This window comes from Nannospalax galili, unplaced genomic scaffold, assembly GCF_000622305.1.
Source record: "Nannospalax galili isolate Female #2095 unplaced genomic scaffold, S.galili_v1.0 scaffold10, whole genome shotgun sequence".
Taxonomy (NCBI): Eukaryota; Metazoa; Chordata; class Mammalia; order Rodentia; family Spalacidae; genus Nannospalax; species Nannospalax galili.
The window spans coordinates 5688668-5714159 of NW_008331140.1; the positions used below are offsets into that span (position 1 = coordinate 5688668).

General features: G+C 33.2%; 1 protein-coding gene across 5 annotated transcripts in view; it reads right to left on the reverse strand.

Moving 5' to 3' along the window:
- The window catches only part of Dach2 (dachshund family transcription factor 2), a 597198-nt gene that overhangs the window by 430496 nt on the left and 141210 nt on the right, over positions 1–25492 (reverse strand). For 3 of the 5 annotated variants that reach the window (XM_008822462.1, XM_008822494.2, XM_008822468.1), the window contains exon 2: positions 13595–13633. The exons of the other annotated variants lie outside the window; for them this stretch is intronic. In XM_008822462.1, the coding sequence (XP_008820684.1) occupies positions 13595–13633 (39 nt within the window). The remainder of the gene's footprint in view (positions 1–13594; positions 13634–25492) is intronic. 5 annotated transcript variants of the gene reach the window in all.

Below are 25492 nucleotides of genomic sequence, written 5' to 3' on the forward strand. Positions count from 1 at the left end.
AATAAATAAAAATAAGATTAAAAATTTCCTTTGGATTTAAAAATCAAAGTACACTGCATTCTGATACCTCTCATCTCCTTTGGAAAGACATTATCACACAATATAAATTTAAAGGACTAAGAGCTTGCAGTCCAGTCTTAGAATATACATTAAACATTCTTTTGAAAGGTTAATTGACAAGTTCAAATTTGCCCATTTACAGCTACCAAACATGTTTTCTATTTTAGCTGACTTTTATTTCTAACAAGACATTGCCAGCTTTCACTTTCTAAGTTGATTCTGAGATCTTGACAATACCTTCACCCTGTATTAAATGATATGTAATGGATTAAGATATGAGTAAGCCTTCTTGTATTCCATAGTAGAAACTTTTCACAGGCACCAGCAAGCAATGAATAAAAAAAGTAACCAAGAAATGCCAATGATGAAAGACTTTGTTGCCATGGTGTCATCTCATAAATCATCAATTATTGTCTCTTGTTATGAATGTGACAGCCACATACTGTCATCAACAGATTTGCATTTACACATAGTTTTAAGACTTTTTTGGAAGACATCATTTGCTTTGTAAAGAAAATGTCATGACAACCACAGAACACTTAAATCTATTATCAAGTAGTCAAGCATTCATTTGGACTTTGTCAGTTTGGCATTTCAGCATTTCAAACATCTTTTGCATTATTGATTAGTTTATCTTTACAGTTAATAAATGTATTTCTAAACATAGGTATATAGTGTAATAGGTTAAACCCAACACAAGCAATGGAAGTCTTTTGGTTGCTATGACAACCTAAACTGATCAATTTCCTGTCACTGTTTTAATAGAGGCACTCTCCTGTGGCTGTAAATACTAATTACAAACGCAAGCCGTTTGCTAACATGTTCAGTTTACAGATTAAAGCAGTTCATGCTTAATTTATCATTTAGCATATCCACCCACATTTGTAGTTTGCTACAGAATGAATAATAATTTTACTTGTTTACAACATTTTCAACATAATTTCACTAATTACTTTTGCAGTTGCTGGAATTTAGCTATGCTGCTAAAAATCCAGTAATTCAATAGTCATGCAAAGCCCAAGGAAATAGTCTTAAGTGTAACTTGTAGGATAAGGTTCAAATGTTTGTTTAAAATTCCCTGTAATTGAACATCTAAAAAAATGGTTAGTTTTTGCTTAGAAAATTATCTGAATTTCCCCAAACGTGAGGTTCTTGACACAGCTTCTATTCATTTCAATTAAATAACAAATTGATATGTTTAGATAAAACCTGGAGTGGGCCAGACACACAGAAAAAGGTATTTGGGATCACGAACTTGACTCAATAGACTTTAATTTATATGACAGTGTACATGAACTCCAACAAGGGACCTATAAGAGGGGTGTAGATAGGGTACGGGTTTAAATGTGATCAAAATATATTGTATGATTGAAAAAATTCAATAGAAAGTACGAATTGATTATTTAAAATAGGCAATTCAGCTATTGAGAGAAAGCAGCAGTTTCTGGGGGAAAGAAATCTATCAGGTACTTAGTCTTAATACATATAATCTAATATTAAGTCCTCCCTTACCCATCTCCACTCCTATTCGATACAAGCCTTAAAGTCTATATTTGACTTTTTGAGCAAGAGTTGGAAATAATAGGAGGTTTCCTACTTCATAGTGTGAATGAAGAGCACTATCACAAAATTTATTGAATTAAAATCAGAGATTTTTCTGACCGACAGCAATTGGAAATGTTAGGACATCATTATTCCACATAAAGTTTCTTTTACCTGAAACATTCTCTTGGTTTTCTATAATGCATGCTTTACCAGATGGACAAGCTTATGCATCATTGTGATTGAAATTTGAGGGGAAAAAAGACTCCTGAACCGCTCTCCATACATTGTCTCACAAATTCCAAACCCTAGAAATGACATAAAATATTTTTGCAATTTCTGAAGCTGAATGGGTTCCTCCTAGGCTTTAAATATTCACCTACCACTTCTAGGGAAGCTGGCAACCTGAGAAATTCAAATATAATAAACATGCTTCAGTAGATTTTCTGAAAAGAGAAACTGGAACTTAATACAGTTTCCTTCTGGGAATCCTTACAGAATACATTAGATGGAAATTTAGAGAAAATGAAAGACGTGAGTTAACAGTACTCTTTTCATCAAAATATTTTACTTAACAGGGTCTGCCATGCCATCCCTCTCACATTCAGTATGTCTTCAGCTTACAAAAGGGGCCCTTCTCTTAACTACTGTTAATCAATGCAATTTATACATCAAAAGAAAGTTAAAAACCCTTTAGTGGGTCTCCTGTGGTTTCACAAGAAGGAGTGACAAAGAGCATCCAACTGCTTCCCAGCCAAGCAGCTGTAGCCTCAACACACTGGGGCTCTGAGGGCCTTCTGACAGCCTGTGTTCACAGGTGTGCCTCTTCTTCCAGCACTAGCTCTGTGACTCTGCAGCAGAAATTTTACATCACCACAGTGTCGAGGTGAAAGCTCCAGTAACCTTATTTCAAAGGAAAATCTGGTCAGCTCAAAGCAATGAAAACTAATCAGAAGGCAGTCAGCCATTGAGTAAGACCACAACCTGAGCAAAACAAAGGCCACAATTTGGAGTGCTTTTGAATATAAAAACAACAATTGGGCTGTGTATTTCTGCCTATATTTTGTCACATGGATTTCTGATTTTACAAAAATAACAAATTTACCTAAACTACTGAACAATACGTCGGGAGGAACAGAAAATAATGTAAGTGATAATACAATTCAATTTCTCAATAAATATTTATTGAACATTGGATAGTAAATGCCAGAAGAATATGCTACACATTAGAAATGCAAAGATTATCAAAACAAACTTTTTTAATCGCGTGGCTATAAAATTAGCACTACTTAAGCACTTCCAAAGAATTTTTTACAAACTTGACTTTGTTCATCTTTCTCTTCAGGACAATCCCAAGCAATGTTAGGTCCCTTTTATGGACCAAAGATCTGTAGCTGTCAAGTGACTTTTCCATGTCATAGGGTCAGTTAATAGCAAAGTGAGAGATTGCGCACAAAACATCTGATTACAAATTGAAGACTATTGCCGCCATAAAAATCATTTATAAATACGTTCTTTGAATGCTAGTTTTCTGAATTTTTCATTTATTGAAAAGTAACTGGAAATCTGAATCAAATTGTATACATTCATGAAATGAATTAACTAATTATAGACTGAGAGAAAATGAGCAGTAATTATTTTTATCTGTTTACAAATCCCGTATTTCCTAAATTTATATCATCTCAGAATCCCCTCCAAAGGGGAGAAAAATAGTCCATGGTGACTAATGAAAGGATACTAATCTAGTTTATTGGAATCAGGGTAGGTGAGCAAGTTGCAGACAGAAGATGTATGTGAGATAATTATATAGTACATTTTTATACCTTTGTATGACATTTTATGTGGCTACAAAGAAAATATTAATCATTTTGTGGAATACTAATGAGGGTGATAGACATCTAGGTGCATTATTAAGATACTGGAAAATTTAGAGCATTAAATGTAAATGATGCTGAGATACTTTCTCTTACCCTTTTTCTGAGCCATACTTGCTCAGGATTGACAAGATCAAATTTTGCCAAACCATATCATGGGGAAACAGCTGATTCTAGACCTGGAGCATCTTCTAGCATAAGGATCTTTATGATGAGGAACCTCAACAAACACCAAACATTAACTGGGCTAGGAAATCAGGGTCAATCTCTGGACTAATAATACTTAATGTAATAAAAATTGCAGTTTATTTCTATGTTCTTCCTCCCAAATCATATAAGTCCTAAGAAAATCATCAAACAAACCCTGATAAGGGACATTTAAGAAGTACCTTGGCAGTATTCCGCAAAACTGTCAACGTCATCAAAAGCAGAGAGAAAAGTGATCAGAATCCAAAGAAGCACAGCACACATGTCCACTAACTAGAGTGTAGTTTCCTACATCCTATTGTTAATAATGTTTATAACTTAAACTACCTCAGTTTTTCCCTGGTATATTTTTTTCTGTTCTAAGATGTAGGAAACCACACTATAGTAAGGATGTCAGAATGCACAAGACCCATGCAAACTCAGACAAAAATCCAGCATAGAACTGGGGAAATGGGCATTAGGCGCCAGTTTTAGTTAAACAACTATTGGCAGCTGATTACTTCTGGGTGAGAGAGAGCAGATCTTCTTTAAGGGAATGACTCTAGATAGGCTGGCTAGATCCCAGTGGATGTACTTCCACTGAAAGACATCTGGATACACTAACTTGACTCAATAGGCCTTAACATAAATGGCAAAATGCCTGAAATCCGACACAACTGGGAGGGCTATGGGAGGGTGCGGGTGAAGGGGGAGAAATAAAGATGATTAAGATGTTCTGTATGAAATATAATAAAACAATAAAAATTTTAAAATATCATCAATTTGAGGATATTAAAAATATAGGAAATGAGTATCGGGGAATTCTGTATAATTATTGAATTTTTCTATAAATTTACATCTGTCCTAAAATAAAATATTATTTAAACAAAAACAATATGGAGTTACAACTCAGTGTTAGAATTTATGCTTAACATGCATAAGACCCTGAATTAATCCTCAACACACACACACACACACACAGACACACACAGAGCCAAACATATATACACACAAACACACAAAGCTTTGTGGCAAGTTTACCTTATTAAAAAGTGTTTCACCCCTACATTAGTTGCAATCTAATTTAGTATCAAAACTCATAGTGAGAAATTTTTGAAGAGAGAGAACTCTAAAAGCGTAAATTAGGGAGCAATTTGTTTTTAATTCTACTAAAGTTATGTAGACTATTTTAAAACTATTTAAATCAGGTATCATAAAACCATTCATATTATGTTTTGGGGCACTTATTTGCTTTGTTGATATTGGAGTTTGTTTTAAGATACTGTCTTAGTATGCAGCCCAGTTGGCATAATATTCACTATGTAGACCATGAAACACAAGAATTCACTACAATTCTGCCTTAGTCTCTTTTGAGTACTGGGGTTACAGGTGCACACCACCATATCTGCTACACTGTTTCAAATGTGGTAGATTGTCATCTAACTCAGGATAAAAATTTAAACACGATCTTAATAATGTTACCATGTTATATTAATTGAATATGTGATTGAATGCATACTTGTAAAACCTAGAGTCACCTGGGAATAATTTCACCTGAAGTTTCCCAGATCAGATTGTCCTGTGGCCATGTCTATGAGACATTTTTCTTCATTCTTAAATGATTTAGGAGGACCCAGCCCACTGTGGGTAGTGCTAACCCCGGACAGATGGTCCTGTGTTCTGTAAGAATGGCAGCAGAGCAAGTCAGAGTAGTGAGCCCGTACCCAGTGTTCCTCCATGTTCTCTGCTTCAGTTCCTGCCTCCAGATTCCTTCCTTCAGCTTCTCTCCTGGTTTCCTTCAATAACGTATTCTAACCTATAAGATGAAACTAACTCTTCCCTTCCTAAGTTGCTTTTTGTCATGGTGTTTATATCAAAGCAAGAGAGAAGCAAACTAGCACAGTCACCAATAAAACCAACTTTGTGATTTAGTTAAATTATTTTATTTTACTTTGGGGGGGGTGATTATACTTTAATTATTATAAAACTGTATACAAGTTAAATGGTACAAATGCATTTTCATCAGGTGCTAGTTAGCTATGAAAGTCAACAGTATTTTAGGGAGAAAGAAAATCCAACGTATCTGAAATACATTTGGCAATGGAAACTAATATCCAAACGCATGTCTCAACTTCCCATGACACAACTATAACACTCTACCTCTCAGAATTATTCAGTTTTTATTTACTCAAATAACAATGCTTGTAACAATGTGTTATTGTTGAACAGTGAACAAAAGACTATGAGGCTTATCCGGGAAACTGGGATAAAGTTATATATAACAAGAACACTGAAATTAAAGTCATAACACTCTCTTCATGAACTTTTAAACCTAAAATAATCAGAAAGTTATGCCATTTGAACTCTAGGAACAGAAGAGTCAGGACTGCAACTCTTACTATTCTAAAATGCTGCTAAGCCGAGATTAACCTTAGCATTTGAGGGTGTAATGTGTCAAGCTCCAGCTCAGCATGGATGCCCCATGGCAGAATACTTAAATCTGAAATTATTTTAAAGCAACATGGGAATATAGTTCTGTTGAATAACTGTTTCATTAGAGTAATATACTGTTTAGGTAAAACAAGAGAGAGAAAAGGGACACTGAGCAAATAAAATTAAGATATTCAAATAAAACCCGAACAATTTTATTTATGTATTTAAGTAAATATACATACCTATATTTTACAATAAATTTATCACTAAATCTTTCCAAATTCTCCCAATAAAATCAAGACTGATATTAACATGATTCAATTAACATATTTATTGATAATTTTACATACTTTCTTAAAATTTCTGTAACGTAGTACATAGGATGATCCAGTATTATGATTTGTAAATTATGAAAAATGCATCAATACCATGAATCTATTGACTGAGTTGTACATTCTTACTATCTCAGCTTTCAAATGATCTTTAAATCACCTTTACATATTATCGCTGATTCATTTTATACTTTCTTTCAGAAAATAAAATTAGTTAAAAAAACAGAAACTCCAATCTGTAGTACCAATTTTATAGTTCTAATACACTGAGAAATCCTCGCAGAAGCAGGTTATTTGTATTGAAAACTCAATGCTATCAAAAACAGAAAACAGGACATGTCTTTAGGGCACTTCACATTTATCTGCAGGACTTTAGAGCACGTTGCCATGGAACATAATTCCTTCAAGGACTACAAACCAATGAACGGCCATTTTGGTATAATAGTCCCATTTCTTAACATTATTTTGCAGCATTCATCAAGATGTATTACACACCGTACCAATTTATGGACAATGCCTTGCCTTTCCAAATGCCTTCATACTGAGTCTTAGAATCAACTCCATTTTAGCAACTAATTAGTTACACTGACAAACTTTTAAGAATAGAGCTATACAATTTTAGAAAATGTTACCACTCTCTTTGTAAATTAATGATATGTTCCCCCATTGCACAATAATAGGTGGTTATCAGCCTTTCCTCTTTATCCTGTCTTAGTCATTTAGTTAACACTCCCCTGCACCCTCCAGGAAATTCATGGTCTGTCACCCTACTCACTGGTTTCTAGATTTATGGATATTTTAGCAGTGCTTTCATTTTCACATCACTAGGCAACTGTTCAGAGTTTAAAAGAAAGGACAAACTTCACCTGAATACTCAGACAAGTACCCTACTTCAAAAGCCTGTTTTCTTTCTATAATTCCACTTTGTGTTCATTTTTAAAGAAACACAGTCTGAGGCCTAACTTGCTTTTCTTTCACATTATTAAATGTAACATGCAGAACATTACATTATTATGCTACACATGACTAAGAAATTTTATTATTCACAGGATTATGGTAATTAAGTCTTCCTTCACTTTGGGTGATGTGACACTTGCTTCACTATAATGTCACTCCACTTAAAGTCTATGTAAACAACATTATCTTAGTCACTCTGCATTACATTTCCAACTGTGAGCAAAATTACAAGGTCAGAGTGGACAAGAATGTAGGTAATCCCAAGGAAACATCATGTAAATGACTAGCTCAAGGTTCAGACTGGGTTTTTAATAACAGCAAAAAGCAACGTTTTCTATACAGTATTGAAGTATTAATATCTAGATGTCATCTGTGGCAAAGCATATAAGTATTTTGAGGTCATTGTTAAAGAGGCAAAAATGTCCATGATTTTCATGTTTTGTGAAAAAGAAGAGAACAAATATTGCTTGTCAGGGTTTCATTGTAGACTAACAAATGTGTAGCTACTCAATAAGGGTTGCTTGCATGGAAGGACTGCAATCAGCTTTGTAACCAAAGATCCATTAACAGATAAATTATACTGTATTTAGTTCGGGGGGGGGCGTTCTTTTAGAGACAGGGTCTCCCTGTAGCCCCAGATGTCTTGGAACTTGCCATGTAGACCAGGGTGGCCTTGAACTCACAGAGATCCACCTGCCTCTGCCTCCAACATGCTGGGATTAAAGGTGTGCTCCACTATGCCGGATGTATATGGTATTTTTTTTTTACTGTAGGTGACAAATGCAATATAGCAAGGTTTATATTTTCTGTTTTTTTGTTTCTATAAAAATATGAACAGCCATAATATTAGTTTTAAATGAGAAAACTGATTTCTTAATAGTCTTTTCAATCACGTGGTAAACTCTTAGTCAACAAAATGAAATGTTGAATGGAATCTGACCTCTATCTTTGAATCTCATTTAACAGTTTTGGAATATTTCATGTTTTAAGTGATTTTTCTAGTGCTTATTACAAAAATTGGATAACTTCACCAAAATTCCATGCAGGATATGAAGGTTCTGAGCAAACATAATCTAAATTCTTCTGGCAAAAGTTTCTCTTTACTGAATTAGTGCAAGTAATAGAAAAAGTCATTTCCAGAATATGCTTAAGCTGAACATAGGGTGCTGATTAGCGAAGATAGTGGTGAAATTTCTTAAATGTGAGCCCTGCAGTCAGGTCACAGGCACACCAAAGTAAAAAACCCACAGCAGCAACTTACATGGGATTCTCAAGGTTTATTGTCACATTTAGACAATGAAGTCATTGAAAATAATAGGTATTTTGTGTCACAAGAGGATCTATTTTGGGGGATGTGTTTGTTAATATTTGGTACATTTGCAACTCTGAGTATTTAAATAAAATCACTTTCAACTGATTCTCTTTTCTAGCTCAACCTCTTGCCATATTTCATACCTTCCAAATGAAATTTTCTTTCTAGCACACTGAACAAAAGAAACATTGATAGATCTATGCTAATTCTCAGGTAAAGAGATCCAGATCTTTTTATATACTGAGCCCAGTTCTCTTAAAAATCACTGTTGGAATCAAACATACACTGAACTGAAAATTTTGAATATTCTCTTCTCCAATTAGAAAAATGCATAAAAAGCAATGCAAAGGCAAGCACAGTTATAATACTGGCTGACATTTCATTGAATTTCAGCATTTGTAATATGATGTTTCAGAATAGGAAAACTTGAAGATTAATTTAAGATGGTGTACTGTCACAGTCTAATCTTTTATATACTGAGATCTCATCATTATTTTCCTCCACTGTCAATTGTCCTTAAAGAATTAGGAGAAACACAAAAACAAATAAGGTAAATGTTGTCATTTTAACTAAGCCAAAGAGTGTTATACTAGTTTTTTCACAACTTAATAAATCCAATTTTTGTCTTTATGCTTTATGCAGAAAGAATAAATTACAGCTTCAAGGATAGGGGAAGACAAATATTACAGATGAAAGGTTATAGTGCTTCTCTAAGAAATTGTATAGTCCAGGAGCTAATCTTAAGATACCCAGTAATAGAGGTCCAAAGCTACAGATTTATTTGTACAGTTTTCATTTCATGAATTTTTGATATATTATCAGATCACCTCCTTCTATTCCTATCTCATCAAATGAATATTTGTATGAAAGTATTATTAATCAGAATATAATTTAATATATTTAAAATGATAACATGCTTCTCTGTACAGCATGCTTTAAATGAAGGTAAACCAACACTAATAGTAGGTATATATATATGTATATATGTATATGCTGTTATTGCACTAAGTGATTAGCAACAATGTCTGAGCTGCATATGTCTAATGATGAAGAAAATAAGGGAAAATAATCATTTTTATTCCAAAATGACTGTTAATAGTTTCTACTTTTGGTAAGAATGTGGAGCAATCGCCATTTTGTATACTAATAGTTGAAAGTTAAGTCAGAAAAAAAATTAAAGAGGAATTAGGCAGAAACTACTAAAGCTGAAGAGAGCATGGCACACAAGGCAATGATTCAGCATTTAGGCTTACAACATAAGACACATCTTCTCACATAGACACATAGCAACATGATGGCCACTGAAGAATATGTCTGTAATAACAACAGCAACAACAAAGAACCAATGGAAATGCCTGTCGATATAAAAAATGCCAAATCTTGTTATATTCATACACAAAAATAGTATGAGACAATGTAAAAATGAATGAACTACATCTACATGTAGCAGTTGGATAACGTTAATAAACTATAAATGGGTAGCAAATTATCTTGCTACCTAGGTACAGTTTAAAATCATGAACAATACAGTGTATTGTGTGTGCTATGCATAAATATCAATATAATTTTTATAACTCAAAGTAGCAATGAAGAATATTAAAGAGGTTATTGCTAGTTATATCCTTAATTCATTACAGATGGAACTTTTTTCAAAGTTTAAACTCTAAATTGGTTTTTGCATATTTTCGGCTCTATATGGTCTATTACAATTAATTTTGTTGATTTTTCACTATCACCAAAACTGACCTCTAATAAAAAAATCATTTTCCATAAGTCATATAAATAGGACACATATGCAGAAATAGGCATATAGATAGATATAGAAAAAGTGTGTTTGGAATTAGACTGATTTCAAAATCCACAGGCTGTAATATAAATATGTGGATCAAAAGCACATTTACTATGAAAAACAATACCACTCAAATGCTGGCTCTGGATTTGTTTTCCTCAGACAGGTTGTGAACTCTTCTCGATTTGTGTAAAAGAAGGAAAATAACAGCACCTACCTCAAAGCGTTGACAGGGTCATCTGATGAACTAATGCATGTAACTGTTAAATCAATCTTCACTTATTTTAAGCCATCAACAAGTAAGTATTTCTCATTCATTTATGACTTGAAACTGTGAATAATCTTCCTCTTTCCTCTTTTTAAAGTTCTCATGCAAAATGATGTTAATTTACTCTCTTGATTGGCGATTTATGGTGCAGATCATAGGGACCAGTAAAGTAGGTATACAAGTGAGGTGTTTTTTTAATTTCTTTTCTTTCTTACTTTTTCTAGAGAGAATGGAATTTAGTTGTTTCTTTTTAAAATAAATATAATTTGGGATCACCAGTGATGAAAGCATGCAGACGTCAGAAGCATTGTAGCACAGTGGTATTATGAGCTAAGGTCCAGGGCAGGACAGACAAACAAGCAAAATCTCAAATCAGTCAAATGGTTACCTCTAAATAAATTCTCAGATGATCGATTTTTATCTTTTCCAATGTCTTTCAAAAGTTCAAATGAAGTTTTTTGTGTTAACTACTTATATTTTTTATTTCTTATTTTAACCATTTGTAAAAATAAATCAACTTTACTGGATAAAATAGGGGATTTGTTTAAAGGCAAGCCAATTTACTATAAAACAACACATGTTGTACACATGCCTTTCTTCAATTTAAGCAAAACATTTGGGCTTTAAATAGAAAGCTTAATTATACTATGTGGCAGATATATGCTTAAATATTCCCTTTTGTATATGGTGGTACTAAACTGTTACATATTACAATTTATTGATAAGCAAGAAAGAACAATTTTTTAATTTTATTTTAATTCTCAAAACATTGAATGCAAAAATATGTTGGCTACTTTTATGCACCAAAAATATCATGAAGTGTACAACCACTATTTTGAGGACCAAAAGAACTATTTTTAAGCACTCCACTTACTATTTATTTACTTTATATCAATTTTCCATCATCAGGAGTTTAAGATGTGTTTATAAGAAACCCTAATTTTTTGGTAAGTATAGTAATTTTGCATTCACAATTTACAGCATCACTCACCAAACCCATGGGCAATATCATCCAGAGCTCAGATACTTTTTCTCTCTTTATTGATTCTTTGACCAACTTTTAAGAATTGGAGAATTTCATGTAAAAATCTAAATACTTAGCATTTCTTAAAAAGTAAGATCTTAACAGCCTAAGCCTATATTCATACATACATGCTAGCAATCAGCTGAAGTGAACAGTGGCCACGACTTCTGGAAAAAATGGATATTTTCCAGTTCCCCACAGCTCTCACTATTCCCTATAGCTCTACGCTCTTTTGTTTCTGTTTCCAATCCTGCCTTGCATAGGTGTTAGAGTTTTTGACACTTCTGATTTCTCTGTATTTTGTGTGATTGACTTTCAAAATATATTCACTTTCAAAAACACTTCTTTTTCATATTTCAGTAAATGTAAAAACTTGCCACATCCATGTATACATTCATGTGTTTTAATATCCAGAAATATCTGACATTTAATTACGAAAATTGACACTAAATTTGCATGGCATTTTTCTAGGAAAATAAAAATAAAATGCATTTTTAGGCCTATATTCAATCACAGTCATAAATTCAAAACTTCCAATAACCAAACCTAAATTCAAAGTCAATCTGTTTTTCTATTGTAATTATTTATTTATGCACTCTAGTGTGTTCTAGTCTAAGCATTGATGTTACAGTCAAATACAAAATTTGGCACTTAAGGAGGCACATCCACTGCTTCAGGTCAGTTGGGTATTATTTAGTGTGCATGATATTTAAGACAAATTTCAACACAGAAAATGTCTCAAGTATTAGAAGCATCATTAAAGTGATTTTCATTTTCTATACCGCACATGTAAGGCACATCACATCTCCTTCATAGTTTTATGATATTTTTCTTATAGAAAAATATGTACAAAAGTTGCACCACTACTGGAAGGGGAAAAGGGTATCCAAAACAGAAGATCTCCTTTTTGAAGAGTGTTCAGAAGTAAAGTTGGGAACTTATTGTTAGGCAATATCAAAACTTAGTTTAGAATATTATTGCCATGCAGTATTAAGACATACTTTAGGATCATGGGTTGCCCTCCTTTTTCCTTGTTGCTCTTTTCCATGATAAAACCTAAAACATAGGAGATTTAGAATAACATGCTATATGTGATCTCAACTTATCTGAAAATTTCATACCTGTTTTAGGAAATTTCAGATGTAAATCTTGGGATTTAGATATTTTTAAAATGTACTATTAGAAGGAAAACAATTTCAAATATTTTAGAACTACTGGCATGCCTACAAACAGGCATGTGCCTGATAATTACAATAAATCTCATTCCATTCTGTTACTGTTATAGCACACTTAATAGCCTTTGCTGCCCTCCAAAAGTGAATGCACCTTCCTAAGCCCTACACAGTCAGAGGACAGGTAGACATCTTAATTGATTTTCATTATTTTACATAAGTGCTATAATTTTTATGTCACTAACTCTCACTCAAGCCCCATCAACTTTCAGCTTTTCTCTTACTTATATTTTAGGTGTCAAGAAGAGGTCTACAAGCCAGCGCTCCACTGTGTGATCTTGGGATCCAATCCCAATTAGTACATATAACTGATCACTAACTACAAATAGTGAAATTATAAAGACCTCAGTTAACAAGAAACTTCAAATGAATGTATTAATTCAGATTAGCTATTCAGATTTCATTTTTCGTTATCAGTAAGTATTAAGACTGATTACAGGTTTGATGTTGACTTTTTAAGTGACTCCCCTTTCATATGCTAGGAAGTGTATTCTAGAGAACAAGATTATGGAAACTGGGCTGAATCTGTACAGGATCCAGGACATTCCCAGGGAGTTGGTTTTTAAAAAATAAATACATAAATACCTGTTAACAGCTTGTTTTCTTGTCATTTGCCTCTTCCTTCTAAAAGGAGAGTGTAGCAAAAAATAAATAAATAAAACTGGTTAATTGAGAGTTCTGGTTAGTTAGTTTCCAATTATTCAAGGCTTTATTATACTTCACAAAAAAATCTTCTTAAATTGTGCAGAAGTTTCATATAGATTACACACAATGAAATACTAGAAGGTTAGAGGACAAAGAAGCTAGGAAAGCCTGTATTGCTATTCGATAGTGTTTTAAATATATGGATAATGTTATTACATTTGTGGTCTAATTCCATTGAGTTAAGAATAATGTGAAATGTCATATGATTTAGGATTTTTCTCTATATGAAGACAGGGAAATAAGGTTATAGATTTCTGTTAAAGAAAATGGCCTCGGGTCGTAACAATTCCAGAAAAAGATTCAGCAATGTTATGTATTTTCCCTTTTTCTCAAGAGCATTTCTTCCCATCCCATTGGGTACTTCAACATTTTCGAAAGGGAGGAGAAAACTCTTAATTTTCTTATTTTTTATATGGCCAACAGGAAAATGAAAGCAAGCCAATATTAACATTGCACTTATTTCATAAACGTGGAGCCATTGATCACATAGCTCACTATATACTTACTTTGGAGGAAGACTAAATTACCTTATGTCATTCCCACAAGGGAGACACATTCAAACATACATGCATGTGCATACATACATAAACAGTCATACATACACTCATACAAAAGAAATTAATGACACAGAAATCAATAAAACCCATATATTAAGTTAACAAAGCACACATTCTTTCCAGTGGCATAGCAATTCCCAGCGCTTCCAAACCCTTTAATGAAGAACCACAAAATCTAAACTGATGGCTGAAAAAAACTATAAGTACTTTAAGGTTCTTTTGCCTTTTTGTCTTTGTAAGTTGCAAAGAAACAGCAATCTATATTGCACACTAAAAATAAATGCAGATGCATCATCACCTTTTTTTTTCTTCTAATGACATTGTCATTTACTGCTTTTAAAGTTTCTTTGTTGTTTTACTTTTATTTTTGTTTTCTTTTTCTGAAAAGAAGCAACTGTTTCCTTGCTTGAAAGATCTGTTAAAAGGTGCTTAAATAAATCACAAATGCAAGCATGATCTGGGATTACTACGGTGAGGAGGTAAGAGAAAAGTGCACCTTTTTATCTACTATAGTTTTACTGACAGAACTATTTGACTTTGCCTTATAGCTCACTCATCTTACCTTTATTGAAAGGATGCTGTCTTAAATAAGATAAACTGATAAATACCAAATAATTAATAAAGTACACACTTCCTTAATCCAGTAAGCAATATGTCGCTCAGCTTGAGGGCATTTTCCCATATTAGTAAAGATCCTTTTCTATTTTAATTGTTTATAAGGCTTTCCAACTATTTAAATTTTCTATGAAATTGGTGTCATAACTAGACTGTGAAACTGATGACTTCTGAACACTGTAGTTATTCAGATATTATGTAATATATATACATTATTTAACTGTGCTTACACTAAATAATTAAATGTGAAAAAATAAGAATTTTAGTATTTAACAATTAGGATTTTTAAGTCATATAAATATGATTTAACTAGGTTACACTAAAGAATTAAATGTGAAAAATTAGGATTTTTACCTTGATATTTGAAATTTTCTCATTTGCCCAATATGAAAGGTATATTTTAAATTGCTGCCTAACACTATCTACAATGCTAAGGCTTTAAGGAGTACATGTTGAATACACATATATAATCATCCTGAAGTATTTGAAAATGATTGACTCCAAGATACCCCATAACAAAGTCTGTGGATGCATAGGACCCTTATGGACAATGCAGTAGCACTTGCATATAATGTACAAATATATTTCTGTGTACTTTAAATCATATCTGGATAACTTACAATGCCATACAAAGAGTTATTATGCAGTACTCATTAGGAAATAAGAAGAAAAGTTGTATTTGTTTAGACGGATAAAATACTGCTCCCAAATATTTTTAAAACATGGTTAATTGAATCAATACATGTGGAACCCACAGATACAAGAAAGCACCATATCAATTGCTTTTAAAATTCTAAATAAGATGTGACTTCTGCACTTCTGAATTTTGGCTCAGTATATATATTACTTAACATTCTAAATAAAATTAGGTTTCAATACTTCTGAATTTGTTCCTTTTTATTTTGAACAAGCTTATGTTATGGAGCTCAATGAGGCTTGTGATCTTCCTGCCTGCACTTCATAAATACTAATGCTACAGGCATGTGCCATCACGCCTGGCTTTAATTTTCTTCTATTGTTATATCAAATAATTCATTATATATTTCCATATTTTTGCAAAACAATGAAAATTTAGAAAATGTCTACTGAGTAAGCATATGATGCTGATATTTCCAGCTCAGTATGAAATAACTTAAAATGAAAAGAAAAACATCTAGATTCTTTGAAGTTGACTTGAAATATATAATGTCCTCTCTAATTCAGCTTTGTCTACAATAAATTCCAATTTCTTATAGCCATACATATCTGAGTCTACAGTGAAAGAAAAGTCATGAAGAAAAGCCTGAAATTCACTAAAATATCTAAAAAATAAACATAAAATCATAGTCTTTGGAGGTCATTTGCAAAAGCATATTCTATATCATGTCACCAAAATTATTTTTATATTATCTTTATTTTATGTGTATGACTGACTGTACTGCTTACATGTATACAAGTGCACTCATGTCATGTAGTGCCCACAGATGTCAGAAGAGGGCATTGGATCCCTTGGAACTGAGCTAAGGATGGTTGTTAACCACCATGTAGGTGCTGGGAACCAAACATGGGTCTTCTGCAAGGGCATCCAGTGCTCTTAACCCCTGAGCCATCTCTCTAGCCTCATCAAAAGTATTTTATCAGATAATGTACACAGTATATGACAAATGGTGTATATTTGTTATCACAGGAGTTTGTAGGAAGATCAGGAGTTGGAGCCCAACCTCACCTACATAATGAGTTCAATGTTAGCCTGGGTAGCATGAAACCCTGACCCTAAAAACAAAACCAAAATTTAAAAAAAGAGAAAACATTCAAAAGCAAAGTTCCCCAATATTCCGTGGAATGCTATAATGCTTTAGCTGCAACCATCATCACTCCTGACTCCAGTAGCACAACGATAATTAAACTCTAGAACCTCAAACAGACTACCATCAAGAGCAGGCTGCACTTTTTAAACTGTACCAAACTGATAAATGTTTATACTTTTATTCTTCCAATGTTTAATTTGTGAATGCAAAGCTCAACAAAAGTAAAGCCAATAATCACTATACAATATGTCCGATTTGATTGAATTCAGTTTTGTGGGAGACTCAGAGATATTAAATTCTTGTTTAAAATTTAGGCCACAGAATTGAATTAAATCATGCACAAAACAAGATATAAAAATATGGCAAGTATGTTACAATATGAAAAATAGGTGTCTAGTAAAAAACTCAATCTCCCCTGTCCCTTAACATCTTTCTTCCCCCTCTGCAGCACTGGTACCTTTCTAGGTTTCTGGATTCTTGAGGAAGGATGTTTAAGTGAGGAGAGAGATGGGAGGGTAAGTCAGAGGACAGGAGGTTGTGGAAGAGGAATAGCTAATACAGAGGAGGTTTGAAAAGTCATATGGAAACATGCTGTTTTATAAACTTCATAAATATATATGAATATATCTATGCATACATGCATACATGCAAAGGCATATATTCATATAAAAGAGTTTAATTGGAGCTAGCATAAACATAGGATTATGTTCATTCCAGAAATGAAACTAAGGTTTGACAAATTAAAAGGCCCGGATATGGGATACCTCAAACTGAATTTTTTATGAGAAGTGTTCCAGAGACCCTCAAAAGAGTAAGACTATTCCTGTTGTTCTTGGTGGCCCACAAAAAGTTGATGGTAAATACCTATTGTTGCAGACATAACTCATATTGATCACGGGACATAGAGAAATCAAGTTAACACTAACCAGGAAATTTCCTCCCTGCTGGTTACCTTTCATAGTACTGCAAGGTGATATATAGGCTCTTCGGGGAAAAAAATCATCAACATTCATGGCCTGCTATGAACCCTGTGAACTACTGTTATGACCAATATGGAAAGATATGCCCAAGGCTGAAATACTGGCATGATTGTTATGGGTATAACCAAGTACTTTCTGATTGAACTTAAGGCCTGCTCCTGAGGAGGAAATGCATGCATGCCACTGCAAATTTGGCCTAAAACTCTTAGTAGGGAGTTCACAGTCCTGAGGGTTAAACCTACTACAATTATTCTGTTAAATGGGCATAGTATCAAATTCCCTCTAAACTCACATCTCTTTAAACATAGATTAGTACAGCTCTCAGACCTCATAAAATATACTTCTTTATGAAATGGATGGTGGCTAATGCAGTATAGAACTATTCAAAGTGCAAAATGTGTTAATGGAGTGCTCAGCCTCAAATGAGATATCTACATCACACCCTAAGAATACAGGGACCATTATGGACAAGAGGGAGGAAACAGTGTAAGTGTCAGAACTCACAGAGGAACAGATGGTAACAGTATCTTCTGGATATGACAGGACCTCTGAACTCATGAACTCACAGAAGCTGTAGTTGCCTGTGCAAGATCATGCTTTCAACACTCTGGCATGAAGGAAAGAGGATCAGAAGCCTCTACCTTTAGCCACAGAGCTGTGGACAGTTGATTGCTTCTGGTGGAGAGAGTCAGTTTTCTTTGGGGATGTGTATCCTGATAGTTCAACACATGTCCAGTCTATGGCACCACATCCATGAACATATGGCCAGCACAAATTGAACTTGGTGGTCCATTAAAAGAAAAAAAGACACAAAGTTAGGGAGTTAACATGGCAGGGGTGTATCTGCGAGGAATTAGAGAAGTTGGCAGTGCATATGAATAAAATGCATTCTATGAAATTCTCAAAGAATTCATAAAAATATTTTTAAAACAATCTTATTGAATTTAAACTAAATAATTCATCATGAGGAAAAGCTGAAGATATTAAATACAACATGCCATGTCCAACCATTGGTATGAAATTAATTAAAGTCCCCTTTTCTAACACTTTTAACAAGGTAATATACTTAATGGAGTATTTTAAAGATAAAATCAACCTTTGAGATTATTTATTCCAACAGAATTCAAACAGGACTCTGAGGTTCAGTGTTATCCTTGGTGTGTAGTAGAATAAAAGACAAAAAGGACTCATTTCCTTCCATCTCTTAAGTTAGTGTAGCTCTTCCTTTTCCTACATGGTATATTGGGGTTATTTAAGTAGTTTTATTTTACCCTCCCCACTACAATCATTATGTAACAAATGAAGAAATTAAACCCGGAGATATTCTATTATTTGGCCAAGGTCATAGAGAAAGCTAATATCAGAAGTTTCTTGAGCTAATTCATAGCTACTCTTCCTTCAAAATTTCTTATATTGCTCCTATACTGGATATTACGAAAAAAAAGTTTTCAAAGTTTTCTCCTCAAAACTATCCTCATTTTACTCTCATGCCATACAATAAGATTGACAGACATTACATAAGCATTTTTAGAAGAGACAAAATTTGAACCTCCCTTCTTCTTTCTGCACTGTCTGTAAATTGGCAAACCAGTTTTGCAAAATATATTTTGTTTATTGTTCATTGTGTGTGTGTGTGTGTGTGTGTGTGTGTGTGTGTGTGTATCCCAGAGTTTTTGAAAAGTCCAAAATTTCATGAAGTTTTAATATCAAGGTTCTGGTAGGAAGAGCTGACAATGATGGTTCCATGCAGTTTCTCACTTGGAATAACTAGATGAAATCAGCAAGCAATAAACAAGCATTTTGTTCTCCAGCAATTCCCATAATTTCACATGACCTTACACCTGGGCTTCTTAATGAATTTATGTCATTCCTCTATTTCTAATGGGAACCTGAGTTTCATAGCCAGTATTTTAAAGTTACACAGTACAATTTACCCAAATACTAGTCATTTTTCTGTAATGAGATTTAGAATCTCTAGAATCTTCCATGTGTGTACATTATTGAAAGGAGATGCATGGAAAAAGAATAGACTTTTATCTACCCTAGAAAAAGTTCTATGGCCTTTCTCTAGTGAGGAAAGACAACATTTAACCCTTGAAGTTGACATTGTCACTTACAGACCACTTAATGCAGGCTATGCCAGGTGAAAACAGAATCCATATAAAATGAATTCTGATTAAACACTCAAAGGTCATTAAATTCAATGAGAGCAATAGTTAGATATATAAAATTCCAACGGATCAAAGAAACTATGTCCTATGCTTTGAAATAGGAGCCAGCTGTTAAGGTAATCTGATATCTTGAGGGTGCTGTTAATTAGGCTGCTTCTTGCAGACATAAGATTTTTCAGTCTTCTACTTTGTTTTTTTTTTTTTTTTTGTACCAAAATAAGTATTAAATTTTTGCTTGGAAACAAATGCAGTAAATAATTACAGTACAAGGCAAGAAATTTCTAGCCATTTCATTATTGATAGACAGCACATTTATAGGAAATATCGATCCAAAAGCCTTTAAAGGTTGTCTTTGGAGAGCAGATCACACTAACTATGGAATTTCTGAATTTTGGATGTTTTAGGGGGTTCTGTTCATTTTTCATCACTTTATTCATTCATTTTATTTCAGGACCCTTGCTCCACACCAGGTGGTTTGATAATCAATCTCGGTATGTTAAAATGCTTTGGCAAGCATATCATTAAAAGTAAACTGAACTGTTTTTCCTTATAAAATACTATAAATAAATGCCTACATTCTTCCAACCTATTTCAGTTTCTTGGAGGTTTCCAAACAATTCTTCATCAACTAAGTCTTCAAGGATACTGTCCTATGAATCAAATTCACATGAACCATTACTTCAATTCAGAATTTTCTGATAAACAATTAGGTAAAACAAAAATTTGGTTATATTAAGCATCTGCTTTCATGGATAAATATTTTTACATAAACCTGAAGTTTTACAAAGTGAAATTTGAAATCAAAGTCCACATATAAAGAAAATTGTATATGGGACAAGATATGATATTGTAAAATTCTGATTTGTGATATGGGTTCCAATTTATATTAATAATAAATAGCTCACAGAATGCAAGGCTGCATACCTACTGTCTCTGACTGATGATCCTTTATTCAAACAATAATTTGAGAAACCTCAGGCTTTTCCATGTTTTCTCATACATCCCACCACAACAGGAAAAGGTAGAAACTCATCAATAATTCTTTGCAACAAATATCTTTTTGGAGGTAATGTTCATAAAAATTAGAATAACTTGTTCTTCTGAAGCATCAATTATTTTAGATCGTATACAAAAAATGTCCTATCAAGAACGAAGCCAGTTAAATATCTTTAGTGAGATCTTGACCATGTCCCAAATACTATTTTCAATAATATTCTTCCCTTTATTCAAGTTCCATAAATGTTAGTCACATTCATGAACTCAGATTATCATATTTTTCTGAAATTATTTATGCTATATAAAATTTTAGACCTTAAAATTTCTCTTTAAATTCACAAAATTTTACAGTTCTTTGACACATTTTTCACAGTATTTCTGTTTATTATTTTTCTCCTCACACTTCAGCTATCTATGTTTGTAGGTTTGGTTAAAGACATCATGGATGATCCTTTACATCATGGCCTTTGATCAGTATGGGAGTTCTAAGAAGCCTCTTGTAGGGAATTTTTTTCAGTGCCTAGTAACTTTACATTAATTATATCTTGGGTTTTCTAGTTAATCACAATCTCTTGCTATTGTACATTCAGAATGAATCTCAGGAAATACTGAGGAAATGTTCCTAATGCCAAATAAGACATCTTTGTTAGCTATATATGCACAGCCTGTGAAACATTGAACACAAATGCTGCTCTATTAGCTTTTCATTGGCATTGAGGTGGATGATTTGATACCAAACTAGGAGAAAAGAAAATTTGCCTTCTCTGTAATTATTATAGTGTCTATAAGAGAAACATAATGCCAAACTCTGACTTTGAGTTTGGTGATTAAATGGTGTTTCCTTCATCATGATATGCGTGCAACAATTTTTTTTCTTACATTTAATCTATATTCCCCATGGAAGAATATGTCCAAGAAAGAACAAATTACGTTTCTTGTTCACTCTTGCTTCACCATGTAATACCTAACAACTACCACAGACGCAATCATGTAGTAATCATCAGGAAATGTTTGTCAGATGAAATTAATATTTCCATGTGGAGTGACATTTTAAACTTATTGAGAATCATCGCTGTACTGTCTTCAACATTATTTTCATAAAACACATTTTAAGAATCTTTTTTTACTATGCAGCACTCTAATCAATCATTGTGGTACAGGATTTGTATAAAAGGAATGATGCTTTAGAAGCTAAGTAAATATTATTTGAGTAACCAAAGTTTTTCTGAAATCTTATAAGTCCAAACATATTTGATGACATAAAATATACTGCTTACTAATGAGTAAAACAAAAAGATTCATTATGATGGAGATAACGAATCTTCTAAGTTTACTTTTTACTTATAGCTTAACTCTTTTTCTCATATTTAGCTTACCTGTCTAATGAAACTTAAAGTATATGTGAAAATCTGACAGTTCACTACAGAGAACTCAGCTAAGTTGTTTCTAAGATAATAATTTCATTTGCCAATTAATCATTCTGGTAATCCTATCTGGGTAAGTCTATCTGCAGAAGAAGACAATTAAGTAGGGTCGGAGCAAAGGAATCTTGGATTGGACATGCTCTTAACGTATTGCTAAGGGGCAGAGTAGGAATAAAGAGGATTACTGTTTTGAAAGTCTGTTAAATCCCTTATGTTCATCCCCTGACTCAATTCTTAACAAGGACCACTCCACTATTGAAAGATAAAATAAAAAGCAGATACTTAAAATCGCTAAGTATTAACTTTTGAAAAAAATAAAGTTTCCAATCTCATATTTAAATAGCACTATCTTCTTGTTGTATACTACTACAGTTAACAGAACATTTTCTTTGTATTAACGTAATTCAGTAGAAGTATTTAGCATGTGTGAGTTTGAATCACCATCACACTTTTAAAATTGTTCAAGGTTTTACTGAAAGATTTTGGACTGATTTGATTCTTTCACTTGTTGCTGGCATTACTCTATGTGAATATGCTCCAAACGTTCTTTTATCTTGATACATTTTTCGTTGGTAAACTGTAATTTTTAGGTTATATGAAGAATCATCTTCCCTACGAATTGAAGAAATCTGTTCAAACATGCTTATGATTGATATCCCATAGTTTGCATACTTATCTCATAGAGGTATTGCCCTATCATAGCTACTTCTAATTCAGTACTTACTTTATAAATGCTTAGTGACCATCAGCCACACACAAATGCTTATGTTCTATGGATTATGAAGAAGATAAATATCTTCAAACACAGTATCTAACATCAAGAATATTGTAATCTACCCGGAGACAGAAAAAATGGTCTCAACTGCTATGTTGTAAGCCTTCGAGTGATAAACACCACATGATATCTTGGAATAATTCTATGCAATCAAATATTTTTGATGAATTGAATCTACAAGTGATATTTTTAAATTTCTGTAAAAATATAAAGATGAAGGTTGTCACTTTTCCTAGAGTGGTCAGTGGAGTCATGATGCATGAGCTAAGATTTGATTTGGGTCTTGAATGTTAAGTTTTAGAGAACAAAGCCTGGAAGAAAACAATGTTTTTTTTTGGGGGGTGGGGAACAAAACTGTCAGGATATACAGAATTAGCTGGAAGACTATATTATACTAGGAAGGTGGCTTAGGTGGTTATCCCAGACAAATGAAGATCAAAATGAAAAGGAGTCGACCAATGCAACAGAAAGTCTAAAATAAGCGTTTACGTGACTGGATGCATACCCCGAGTAAAACTCAATACAAAATGAAAAAAGAATTCTAAACATATGATTTTATTTCCAATAAAATCCATGTTCCACGTTCATGAAAGGAAACCATGTTATAAACTGATGTTTGAACTACATGCAATTCTGGAAGTAACAACGTTAAGGGAAAGAACACCGGACAGTGCATAAAGACCCTGGAGTTACTATTTGTTCAAAATAGGCAACTGACTGCCTATATGACCATGAGTAATGTGATCGCTGTCTGTAGATCCCAATACACTGAATCACACTGCTAGATAAACTAGATAAACTGACATCTATACCCTAATATTTAAAACGTCTTCATTATTGCTTTTTAAATTGTGACAACCTACCAAAAATACAGCGAGATTAAATTAAAATTTCTATAGGAAGCCTGTGGCCCTTTCTACAGGAGTTAACATTCCTGAGCCATACTATTTTCCTTCTGATGCATAGTGATTGCAATAGTTGTTAATGATATTCAACTAAGGGCCATGTCCTTTCTAAACTTTTACATTTCCTAAAATACCTTTAACATTTCATTTAACTAAAGAAACTACAAAGCATTGTTCTCTTTGTATGATACAGAAAGAAGACCTTGAATACCTAAGAATCTCAGACGTTTGATTTAGCACATTTCTCTTCTACAGAACTATACATGCATTTTTCTCAATATTCTGCGCTGTAATTAAAAGGTTTGATACCCTCTGTCAATATGTATATTGACTTAGGTTTATTTTATTTTCAATTAGATCTTTTTCATCCATTATTTTTTAAAGGTTACAGAAATTCCAAATTCTATCCTGTTTCTGTCTTATAGTGTTAAGGTCAGTCTAATTCCTGATTTCAAATTTTACAGATCATATATATATATATATTAAACATAATAGGCTAAGTGGAGTTATATGCCCTGTATGTTTTCAGTCTGTTTTTATAACCACACGTTGGCAAAAATAAGGCTGCAATTTATTTAAAAAGCTACTGTTATTCTCCCTTGTCTTCCAAGTACATAGTTTTATCTTAAACTTTCAGATTGGAAAATTCCTATAAATAAATACAACGAATTTGATTGACTTCCTAACAATTACGCATAAAAATATATTACTAGTAGCAATTGCTGTTTGCAATCAACGTTATCTTCCTCAGATAAAACTTAAAGGGTACTGGGAAATTGAACAGCAGACCCCAATCTTATCCAAAGGAATATTGACAACTGATCACCGCTAAATGAAGAACAGCTGACCCTCCTAAAACAAATACCTCTAGATAGGCTGACTAGATTCACCAGAAGGGCAAGTAGTGGCTGGAATCCATGGCTCTACCATCTACTGCTTAACTCCAGAGGCATCTTCTCTTCTGCACTGGCATGGCAGCCAGCTGGTAACTCACTCTGGCCAAAGATCTTTGGCTAATCAAGTCAATGCTATTCCACCAATGTGCAGGTCTTGCCTACTGCTGACTTCTCAGTCAAGATCTAGCATGCTGTCGCCTGTACTATGGGGTTTTCTGTATGAAATAATATATTTTAAAATGAAATGGAGATTTTTTTTAAAGGTTAAAACCATCATTTAATTTATGTCTTATAGGGTTTATACTGAGTACAATATTGTATAACTGTAATAATTCAACTGTAAACCTAAAAATTTACAGCCAAATTTGAAAGAGATGCATCCTACCTCAGGAAAACGTTATTGAATATGTCAACTGTGTTGTAATGAAATGCTTCTTCTAATTACATGGTTATTAAATTTTTTTAAAAAAGATGGTTAACAAAAATGTGGAAAAATACGATTAAAAATAATAATTCTTCAAAGCATAATAATTTGCTCCTTAATAATTAGTAGATGTGAAAAACATTATCATTGAAATCTACCTGATGACTTTATATCCATGCTCAGATGCCAAGGAGCTCAGAACGTAACCGACTGTGACTAGTAATAATCTGATATATAGAGATTAGAAA